Genomic DNA, 12,517 nt, shown 5'->3' on the forward strand with positions numbered 1-12,517 from the left:
TCGAAAGAGAAAGTGGGTTTTTAAAAAACCCGAGTCCTATATTTCACTGCAATTGTTTACTATTTTTAAATTAGAATGAACAATAAGCATAATGATTTACCACAAAAGAAAACCAGTCATCGAGCTTTCTTCTCTGTCAGAAGATCAGTAGGCCTAATCACAGAAAAGAAATATCACGGTATTTCATATATACAAATAATAATAATAATAATAATAATATCTATATATGAATGTGCCGCGAGAGTTCAAGTTACACCTGTAGTGTGTCGCAAGTTGAAAAAGGTTGGGCAACGCTGGCCTATATTGTTTCATACAGAAAGTACGAATAGATGTAACACTTATACGGAAAGTATTATAAGACATGCTTTTCAGTTATACGTCCGTACGTTAAGTCCAAAAACTACGGGAATTACGCATGTAACCTACCTTTTTATGCATGCCACGTGCATTTTTTTTTCTCAGTGCATGATATACCTACTATAGTCTGGGTTCTGGCTGCCCTCCCCCCAGTTTTTACCTTCTAGATCCGCCACTGACTAGAATATGGTAAGTCAGAAGTTAGAAATCGAATTCGTTTTTTGGAAGGGCTTCTAGATCCACCTCTGACTAGGATATGGCAAGTCAGAAGTTAGAAATCGAATTCGTTTTTTGGAAGGGCTTCTAGATCCACCTCTGACTAGGATATGGCAAGTCAGAAGTTAGAAATCGAATTCGTTTTCTGGAAGGGCTTCTAGATCCACCTCTGACTAGGATATGGCAAGTCAGAAGTTAGAAATCGAATTCGTTTTTTGGAAGGGCTTCTAGATCCACCTCTGACTAGGATATGGCAAGTCAGAAGTTAGAAATCGAATTCGTTTTTTGGAAGGGCTTCTAGATCCACCTCTGACTAGGATATGGTAAGTCAGAAGTTAGAAATCGAATTCGTTTTTTGGAAGGGCTTCTAGATCCACCTCTGACTAGGATATGGCAAGTCAGAAGTTAGAAATCGAATTCGTTTTCTGGAAGGGCTTCTAGATCCACCTCTGACTAGGATATGGCAAGTCAGAAGTTAGAAATCGAATTCGTTTTTTGGAAGGGCTTCTAGATCCACCTCTGACTAGGATATGGCAAGTCAGAAGTTAGAAATCGAATTCGTTTTTTGGAAGGGCTTCTAGATCCACCTCTGACTAGGATATGGTAAGTCAGAAGTTAGAAATCGAATTCGTTTTTTGGAAGGGCTTCTAGATCCACCTCTGACTAGGATATGGCAAGTCAGAAGTTAGAAATCGAATTCGTTTTCTGGAAGGGATAGTGAAAGCGGAAGTGGTAGAAATCAACAATTTACGACTAACTTTGATTACTATGGAGGAAAAACAGCAATTGATTCCGAGAAAAGATTTCCTACAATCGATTAAGAGTCCTGAGAATACATTTCAGTTCCATCTTTAACTCTATACTAAGACTGGAAATGACAGAAATGCACTACACTTACGGTTTCAATATTGATATATACTGTATATACAGCAAAGACGATAAAAGATAGCGGAAAGCGTTTTTCTTTTTCTTTCGGGAGGGAGATCAATTTAGCGTTTTAGGAATGACAACCATGTATTCAAATCGGAAGTGACAGAAATCAACCACTACCGGTGTTAAAGCTGATCATAGAATAAAAAATGGTAATAGATAGCCAGAAATGATTTTCTGTAATCAATTAAGCGTCCCAGGAATATATTCTACTTTCACTCTAATATCTCTATTAAAACCCAAGTTACAGAAATCTATTACCACTTCCGGTTTTAACCTTAACTGAGAAACTGCCACGTCAACTAACCAAACTTCTTCGCGTAGTGTACACATGACACTGTTACTTGTTATATTCTACGATTTTGTCCGTTAGACTAAAAGAGACGAGGATCCAATTGGAATCAAACATTTAGCTATTCGGTGTATACATTTTTACGATAAACACTGACATAGTGCATTAATTCCCTTATATGAGTTACTAGTTTAAGTTCACGTGAAGCATATCAGTCCTAACGTAAGCTAATTAATAACTACAGATGAAAAGGAATGGTGATATTCAAGATATTTTGCGTTATATACGAGTAACATCAAAGCTATTGAGGGATATGTGATCAACTGAAAGTAGACAATTCTTAGGAAACAATCAATACAGTAAAACATCCAAAGGTGGATTTCTTTTAGTGATGGGCACAAAAACCGGTTTCTAGGTTTTAGAAAAAGTGAAACCGGTTTAGAAATTTCTCAAAAAGCCGGTTTTCACCGAAACCTGGTCTCGGTTTTCTCCTAAACCGGTTTTCACCGAAACTGATTTCAATTTTCACCAAAACCGGTTTCCGGTTTTCTCTAAAACCGTTTTTTTTATTTTCTTCAAAACCGGTTCCGGTTTTATCCAAAACCGGTTTTAGTTTTTCAAAAACTGGTTCTGTTTCTGATCAGAATGGTCCTTCGTTCTCCGGAAAAAGATTTCGTTTCCACAGAAATAGTTTTGTGTGTTTTCCAAAAGTTTTCACAGAAACCAGTTTCGGTGAAAACCGAACCGGTTTTGGAGAAAACTGAAACCAGTTTCGATGATAAAACCTAACTGGTTTTGGAGAAAACCGAAACTGGTTTTCGTGGAAAAATCGAACCGGTTTTCGAAGAAAACCGAACTGGTTTTGAAAAAAACGAAATGTTGGTTATTCGGATTTCGGTTTTTCTAGAAACCAGTTTCCGGTTTTTATAAAAACAGTTTTTTTTCCATCCCTAATATCTTTATATCGGACATTTTAATCTCGATAGGAACATGAAAGAATGCCACGCACAAGCGTACTTCAGAACTGGAAACTATGCTTCATCCTTAAAGCGGGAGTGATAAGAACCATTAAAAAAATGACGCTAGTGCACGTCTTATTGGTCGCGTGGGAGCATGATTTAAAAAAAATGCGATCATTCGCTAAAGAAACTTAGGTAGCAGGTATAATGCTGATATAGAATTAAAACTTTCCTATCAAAGACTGATCACATATGTTTTTGTTTCTTGTAAAATCTAAAAGATATTTCATAAATCAACTTCAGTTCAACGAATGATAGGACGGGGAAATATTTCCCAGTAGTTATGCGGTAATTTCGCGCGGTATTTCCCCACGAAGTGGTTTCGAGTTTCTTTTTTAACAAATACAAATTTAAAAGGATTAAAAGAAAATAAAGACTGGCAAAAAGGATCTAAGTGACATTTTGTGAAAAATTCGTTTTTATTGTCCCTTATCGCCATGTAACGTTTTCGTAGATAGCCAAGTTAAAAGAAGACATGTTCCCCAGGAAAATAAATAAATCTCTCCATCTCTTCTTTGATTCTATCTAGATATAAATCTTTTGAACTGCGGCTGATTCTGAGGACATGGACGAAGAACTATGTGATGATAATGAACTTGATGATGCTGACTTATCAAATTTTGCAAAATTTATGCATTACATTTAACGAATTTGAAAGATATGGAAAGTTATGAAATCGTAGCGTACCTTGATCCAACTAGTCTTACTTAACATACAATGGTTGGAACTCACCGGAAAATTTTATGAGTGACTTCTGTATGAAATAAACTTAATTAAATTGTGGTGTTTACCTTATTATTACGTGCAGACGTATTTTCTTTCTTGCCTTTTATAGCGCGCAAAATTATAGTCTAATTTAAGAAACTTATTTTACGTTTCTTTATATTTCATTTCAATAAATTTTATTATCTCTATTATTATTATTATTATTATTATTATTATTATTATTATTATTATTATTATTATTATTATTATTATTATTATTATTATTATTTCATAATCCAAGAACGTATTCTTATTTCCATACTTTCGTTTTAATAGGTGCACGGTGGCTCAGTGCTAGAGCGCTTACCTCTGGTATTTGGGTCCCTGGTTCGATCCCCGGCCACATAAGTTTATAGTAAACAACATTGTGTCCGTGGACCTCCTACATTATCATTCCACCAATTCTTCCATCAGTATTCTCTTGCCTTAATCATCCATCACAATAATAATCATTATGCCATTATCTTTCAGGGCATAGACGTGGGACGTTAAACTGAAAGATCTCGTTTTATTTTTACTTTAGTTTTAAGTAACTTCTAGCTGTAACAATAGATTTGTGTTGCAATACAACGTTAACTTGAAACCATCAAGCAGTCACTGACAATATTCCTTCCAGACATGTTCTCTGGAGGATATCTAGTATTATCCGGATATCCGGTAAAATTCTGCCCAATACAATGTTTTTTTCATTATTACTTTTCTCCTAATAGAATTACAGAAATGTTCTCACTCTTCGTAAAAACACGAAGGACCTCAAAATGTGTGACGAGATTTTGAACTTCATACATCACGAAAGAGCTTCACAATTCTGTGTCATTCTTAAGTGTGTGCCATCTCCCTATTTCCTCTACATCTCTCCTCGGAACCTAACTAAGTATTAAATAAGTCAGAAGTTTTCAACTTGGGTGCTTCTGTAAGTTAAACAGTTCTTACAATGACTACCGTGTTTAGAGTTCTTTACTAGTTTTTCAAACCATGAATGTTGTACAATAAGCTTTCCTTTTTTGTACTAATATTCTAATGACGAGTGAAGTACTCCTGAAGTACACAGGCAATAAAGATACTTCCTTTATCTAATTCCCACACATACTTTCGTGTCGTCAATATTTATAAGAAACCGAAAGTGAAACAAAGCAAAGTTTTATTCCTTTCGGCATATTCTAATTTTAGAGACAATTTTAACATTCCACTTTAGGTAACGGTAGATAGTAAGAGAAAACAAGATACCTATTACAAGAACGAGTTGCCACAAGACATATAGGTCATAGAATGTTACCAAAGTAATTCGTATTAAAAATGAAATCTTCAGTTTGAAGCCTAACAGTTATGCTCATTATATTGTACTAGCTGAAATGTCTATTTTTTTCAAGGGACAATACAATAAAAATTCGTAATGTCCCTTCTTCTCACCCCACCTCTCCTCATCTTGCATGACAATAGGGGTTCCATTTAGACTTAATTGGCAATTGACACTATTCAGCTCAGCAACCCCGAAAACTATGGATTGGATAATAATAATATCGGGGTCGTTTTCTCTTACTTGTATATGTTTCCATCTTTATGCCCCCATACTAATGGGGGATGAATTTGAACTTAAACGATATGATCAATGACACTATTTATCTCAACGATCGTGAAATTTATTTATTAGATACTAAGACTATTCATGGCTTTGGATTGATTATTTTAACAAAAGAGACACTGACCAAAGCTTAAAACCCACTTTATTTTATAAAATATAAAATAAAGTGGGTTTTAAGCTTTGGTCAGTGTCTCTTTTGTTAAAATTAGATACTAATTTCGTTTTTTTTTTTTTTTTTCGATTTTTACACTTTACTTCTTCTCTCACCTCTCATTTCCCATGCTTATAAGAAGTGAATGTAAACTTAAATGTTAATTCAATGTTATTGTTTGCACAACAAACACTACAAAATTATCTCATAGTATATAATTCAGTAGAAACGCTCCCTTTCCTGGTCGGTTGCTAACGTACGTACTCTCTGTGCACGTGGTCCCGGATTCGATTTCCAGTGCAAGTACTGGAATCAGATACAAATGTTAGCAGTTATTGGGATTTAATTTTGAAACATAGATCCCGTCCGATAACAGCTTGGTACTGAAATGGAACGTTAAACTATAGTCCACCAATTAATCTCCCCTGTTAAATATTGAAATACACTTCATTCAGAGTTCGGTCATTAAAAGCTTTAATACAGCGACTCTTTAGAGACGGGAGTGGCATATGAACAGTCAATCGTTCGGTTGACGACGGATGTGGTATATGAAAACAATATCTCAAGACGGAGAGAGCAGGTGTGGTTTATAAGCTTCATTTGCTGTTAATTTGCCACATAAGTCATTCTATGTATGTATTTGAGATAAGGGACGGGAAAAACCGGTTTTCATAAAAACCGGAAACTTATTTCGTTGGAAAAATAAAATCTTTTAGTTTTATGTCCCAGGGTTATACCGTGTAGGCTAAAGCAGAATGATGAGAATAAATGAAATGGTGCAATTAAGAAAGTGGTAAGGAATACATGAACTCCGATAAAACTTATGCACTCAGCGTTTGTCTGCTGCAAAGCCTTCTTGGTACAAGCTGGAATTGAACAAGGGACCCCATGCACCAGAAAGGAACATCCTATTACTGAGCCACCGCGGCTCTTAAAACATTGTCCAAAGACAAATTGAATATAAATTCAGAAGATAAGTTCTGTTTAATAATTTTGTTTACCCATTACTGTGAAAACATGTAATTTTGCTCCTTAAAAAACAAGCTCTCCCTGTTGAATTAGTGGGTAGCGCATGTACTTTTTGTGTACCTGGTGGGAGAGCACAAAAAATAATTTCACAATCATTCACTTCGATTAATCATGTGTCTCCTTTAACCTAATGGGCATAACCAGAAACGTCAAAAAATAAGAAAAACAGAACGGGCAAGAATAATGAAATTCTCCCAATGAATGAAAGAAAATAATTGAAAATTTCACGAATTATCCTCTGGATATACTGTATATTTAAGTTTGTTTGTATGTGCAAAGTTTGCATATTGATCTGCAAAACATTTTTTTTGTGTGTGTGTTGTTATATAATAAATTTACTTGTCTAATCTAAGAAGAGAGATTAGTTTTCACATTACTTGAATGATCATCTTTCTTCTTGCTGTAGATTTCTTCCTACACGGTTCATTCAACATGGCCAGGAAATCGAACCACGACTCTTTAGCGCCAGAGACAAATCCTACGCCGAAGATGATACGGAGTATGGACTAGGTACTACAAAATCTCCAACTTTACTTTCATTTTTGAAAATGAAAAATTTAAAGAAAAAAGAAACAAATGAAAGATCAGGGGAAGATTTCTGCTTTTGCATTTAAGCAAACTCCCAATGAAACAAAAATACAAAAAATAAACAAAGGTTACTCATTAAATTAGCTATTTTCTTCTAGATACAAGTTTCCTTTCTATACGCAGAAAAATTCATCTTTTCTCTAGGATGTTATGTAGCGCTTTTCTCGGAAATGCTGATCTAATGTTACTCAATAACGTGTTGCGTGTAGCTAAAACTATAAACACAAAAATCATTGTGTAATGAGAAAAATGTGGTTTACGCCAATTTGGAAGCATATAGCTTTTTAAATACATAATTACATTTCTGCTTTTCTATTTGGAAATACATTGCATGTAAAAAATGTCTCATGGAATTTCTGTTTTGCGATTCTGGCCAATTTCTAATAATAGTCTTTGACATTATTAGTTAAATATTTTCTCCTTCTGATATGAACAACCCAGATTGGATTTGCGAGCGCTGCAGGACCGGCTCTACGATATGTGCAACACGTGCATTTGCAGCAGATGGCGAGTTTCAAGAAGCGGCAAAATCTATCATAACTATATTATTTAAAATAAATAATTCTTGTTGGAAATAGATTCTATAATGATGGTACTTAAATTTACTAAACCAACCTTCTATTTGAATATTAGATTCATAAATCATGTTTAGGTCGCATTAGTTTAAGGTCACACGGGCAGCGCTAAAGCAAATGGTCAAACAAATCCCGGCATAAATTGATTGATTGTTGTCAAATACAAGAACTTAATTCAAGAACAGTAACGAACACCTGTTCATTTAGTTAATTATCACAGTTTTGATATGAAAACTAGTCCTGTCTTCGTTATAAACAAGTTTTTTTATCATTGAAGGTGGAAAAAGTTTTCTTTTTTAACAGATGTAGAAGAAAAATCAACAAATAAAGATAAAAGAGCTAGATGCACTGGAATTGCAAACTGATATATTGAGACTGAAGCTCCATATTGAATTCTATAAAAAAGGATTACCATCTTTCGTCTGCAGGTGTGTTTGCTTTAACATAATAGATTATTATTTAAAGAAAAAAAACAGACACAACGAGATTGTATTTGTAGTGTTTCTTTCTGAGTGCGAGTGCTTTTCTCTCTCCTTCATTGTTCATAATAAAGTAGCATACTTAAAATCGTGGATTTTAAGATTGTGTGTTCTGGAGAAAGAGGGCGGCAAATGATGGCATTACACGGAGTGGCAAATTGCCTAGGGCCGGCCTTGGATACAAGCTTATATGGATAAGATCCCAAGTTAATTTGTGAGTCACGTCCACGTTAATTTCGAAATTATATTCCAAAAGAATCAATCAATTGATAATGTCTAATTCTCTACTCTTAAATATATATACAGGATAGAAGGTAACAACACCGTAAAACTTTGGGAGGTGATTCCTTATATGAAATGAAAGAAAAAAAGTTCTAACAAACATGGGTCGAAAAACGTCTCCTTTCAGTTACGAACTGTCGAAAATTCGAAAAATCACGTTTCGAAATGCCCTGGCTTAGAAACTATAGTACCGATCTCAAACGGTTTAAGGAATTACACAGGAAGTAGTATGGGCTCTATCTAAATATCCATGTTTCACCATCCTTCGTTATCGGCGAAACGAACTGTAAAAAGGAAGTTGAGGTATAGGAATATTCTTTAAGTACTAATGGTGCGTTTGTTTCGCTGGTACCGGTGAATTGTGAAACATGGATATTTAAATAGAACGCATACTAGTTCCTGTGTAATTCTTTAAACTGCTGGGGATAGGCTCTATAGTTTCTAAGCCAGGGCGTTTTGAAACGTGATTTTTCGAATATTCGGCGGTTCATAACACTGAAAGGAGACGTTTCCCGACCCATATTTATTACAACTTCTTAATTTCATTTCATATAAGGAATCACCTTCCAAAGTTTTCCGGTATTGTATCTTCCACCCTGTGTATTAAGTTTAACAACTCCTTTCTGCACTAATAGGAACCTGGATGGTTTAACGAAGGGGGCAATCCTCGACGAATGTACGGTGAGCTGTGAAAAATTATATTTTTATCTTAAAGTTTTCGAATTTTTTAGTTTGAATTTTCTAACAGCAACAAAATAATCATACTCTTCCTATGATAAACTACATAAACCTAAATCTAAAAAGAGTCGATTTAGTGGCTTTTCAAAAATCTTTAGGTAACAAAAATAAAGCTTCGTCAATTGATAATACAGGAATTTAGCAACTTTTGAATTGCTATTCGGCCATATTCATGAACACGGAGTTGACAATAAGGAGGAGGAGGAGGCCGATATTTGTATGGGGTTCGTGAAATCTATGTACAGCCCTACTACCAGAGATCGAACCCGGTGCCACGCAAAAAGAAAAGCCTCTTGTCAATCACCCGGCTCTTGAACAGCGCTTCGCATCCCAGCCATTGATATGCTTTTTTAAATTAATATTCAATATTCAGTGTTCCTCCATTAGTGCGGCTAACATAGGGCCAACTGCCGGTAGGAGCATGTGTAATTCGCGTTTCACTACAACGCTTTAGTTGACTCGTATGCTCGATACTCAATAGAAACGTTGGGCCAATGGAATTTTGAAACATTGAGGGTGCGAGAGGAAACATGTGTTCTATAATAATTTTCCTTCCTTTATAGATAATTGTATATTAGGTAGAGTTACTGTAAACGACTTAAAAAAAAGGTAGATTTCAAAAAAAAAAAAAAAAAAGTTCGACAAATCTCTTACAGTGAGAAAATATAATCTATACTAAACTTTTACAACACCTATTACAGAAACAATTTCTTTCTTTTTACCCTTACAGCTGATGCTATGTTGTATCATTTCCTTGCAAATTGAACTTCGCAACTATATTAACAATTATTTAAATATACATTTCTATCAGGAACATCTAAGTTAAAGCAGTTGCTTGAACACCTTCCCCCGCGCCAAAACCCGAAGAAATTTTCAAATTTTCCTATTAAAAAAAAATGTTGGGACCATTTATGGGACCCCCCCTCCCCAAAAAAAAAGAGAGAGAACGCGTTCGTATAAAAGAGAATGTCTAGTAACTCTAGCATCAAAAATATATAATAACTCCGTTTACCCGCAATAATGAGGTCTGGAACGCAATCTGGGTGTGCAGAAATCCGGATGATTGGGACAATCATAAAAAAAAAAAAAAAAAAGCTTCGTTGTGAAATGAAAACAATCTCTATGATCACTTTTGTGTAATAAAAAGGTAGGCGTAACCAAGGCAGGTTCCGTGATTTTCTCACAATGAATGCATCAACAACTACCACTATCAATACATTTGAATCAAATTTGAATTTTTAGAAATGCCTTTAGGCATCTGCGGTCGTGGATGAAGAATGTTTATTGTTTTGCTTGGTGAATCTTATTTTCCTTTAACCTTTAGAAAGTCGACTTAAACTATTGCTTTAGCAAAACTCCGCTTTCTTTTAAGCCCCAAACGGAAACATGATGGCAGAAAGTAGCGGAAAGTGTTGCTATTTTCACTGCTAGCTTCTCATTTTAGTGCATATTTACAACGAACGGGGGTGAAGAGTGAAGTGCACCGGTGTACCCCCCCCTAAATGCGGCCCTGTGCGCAACATACACCACCTCCTGTTTTTTCACTTAAAAGTCGAATTTCTAAAATACAAGTGCATTTTTCGAATTTTCTTAGAATGTTAGAATAATGAAATATAGTATCTCTGAAATTGGTGAAATGCCGGCTTAGATTTACCCCAATATAGACTTTGAAAATTTCAATTGAATAAATTTTAACATTGGTTTATTCAATAGGAATTTCAAGGAAGTTATGTATTTACGAATAAATACGATATTTCAGTAAGATTTTTTTTCTAAAATAAAAAAAAATCAGGAGTTTAGTTTGGAAATATAAAAATGAAATCTGTGAGTTTTACATCCCATGGTTATGCCGGCTAAGCTAAAGGAGTGATGATGATGAGAAATTAATGAAGAAGAAAGTGGGAGGAAATGGGAGAGCCCCGAGAAAACCCCTACACACGGTGTTTGTCCACCACAAAGTTAATCGAGCTGGGATCGAACCAGGGACCGCATGCACCAGAGGTGAACGCTCTACCACTGAGCCACTGCGGCCTCTAGAATTCGGATAATTGGAGTTTCTACTGTAGACTTTCGGTCTGGTATGACACCCCGGTTCGATTTCCGTTGGAAGCTCATATGGATCCGGTACCAGCTAATTTGTGACTCAAGTCCACGTATTAATCAATCTACTATAGGTAATGCAATTAACTAATAGTGTTACTTTTTTAAAACTGGATTTTTTTTAAAGTTCCACGTACTCTTTCATCATTGAGGATAGGAACCTAGGCAATTTAACAGAGGTACTGAACATATACTCTACCAAGGATCGAACCAGAGACCACGCGTCTCCTGCGGAGCACTTTAATTGTTAACTGAAATCCCAATCATTTGTATGATTTACCACTACGTCTATTAAATATTCAATGTTCCTCTCTTTGGTGAGGGGAGGGGAGGGGTGAGGGGTGTTAGGTTCAATTGGCGGTCGGAGCTCGTGTGACTCTGATTTCACTTTAACGCTGAAGGTCGGCTCATGCTGTCAGTGCTGATTAGAAACGTTAAACCAATTTAGCATTGAAACATTTGCTGGCGAAAGGAAACTTATGTACTGTATGATTTTTTCTTTCTTCATATAGGATTACGTCAAATTCCTAGTTTGAGACTTTATTCCTACCCCTTCACTGGGTTAAATACGAAATTAAATCCGAAATTAGTGAATAAAGTGAGAATTTATTACACTGGGTTAAATTCGAAACCAAAAAAAGTTTTTTTTTTAATTATTATTATTATTGTATTTATATGTGTGCTGTAAAAACAACCCTTAAATTCTGTAACAATGTCACGTGCACTTCACTGAATCAATTACAAAAGCAATACGCGAGAAAACGTAAGGGGGTTTACCCCTTTACCTACCTGCTGTCGTTTTCTGTTGTCAGAAAGACGCAGGGGTTCAACAGTGATAGATTCGGCCAGGCTATTCTTATTGGCGTCGTTCGTGACGCGTTGCGTTGCCATGATTTGCTCCTTTTCCTTGGATCAAAGAGCCGCGTCACACATTTACTACACAGACACACGCACACACACACACTCCGAGTAGTCAACAGTTTGTTGCCACTACCAACACCAACTAGCGCGCGCCACCGAATGAACCTTCAAATATATACATCGACTACACGCCAGGAGGCATCCACGTCACTTGGCTTTATAAAAACTACGATTTCGATCGGAGAAGAAAAAAAAAGTTGTATTGCGAGAGAAGCGTGCAGTACTTCGTAGAAATTATGTAAGCCAGTTTTGCCGGTACTGGTGCTTGAACCCGATATACTAATACATACATTGCATATATATATATTGTCTCTTTCCTTGTTGAGAAAGGGAGATTTAGACCTACAGTACACACTATACTGGTACTGTTTAATAGATGTCCTTCAATAACAGTAATGTGTCGCACTGCAGAAAAATTAATTCAATGTTGCAATTTATTCATATGATGATTTACAATGTAATTATTACTAGCACCGATTACCCGCTTTGCTGG

General features: G+C 35.7%; 1 protein-coding gene across 1 annotated transcript in view; it reads right to left on the reverse strand.

Moving 5' to 3' along the window:
• Positions 1-12,135, reverse strand: part of LOC145662614 (hexokinase-4-like) — a 191,869-nt gene extending 179,734 nt beyond the window's left edge. Inside the window, exon 1 of the mRNA XM_081728350.1 lies at positions 11,889-12,135. Within this exon, the coding sequence (XP_081584476.1) occupies positions 11,889-11,994 (106 nt within the window). The 5' untranslated portion in view covers positions 11,995-12,135. The remainder of the gene's footprint in view (positions 1-11,888) is intronic.
• Positions 12,136-12,517: the final 382 nt, after the last annotated feature.

Source organism: Thermobia domestica, chromosome 1, assembly GCF_964235325.1.
Source record: "Thermobia domestica chromosome 1, izTheDome1.hap1.1, whole genome shotgun sequence".
Lineage (NCBI taxonomy): Eukaryota > Metazoa > Arthropoda > Insecta > Zygentoma > Lepismatidae > Thermobia > Thermobia domestica.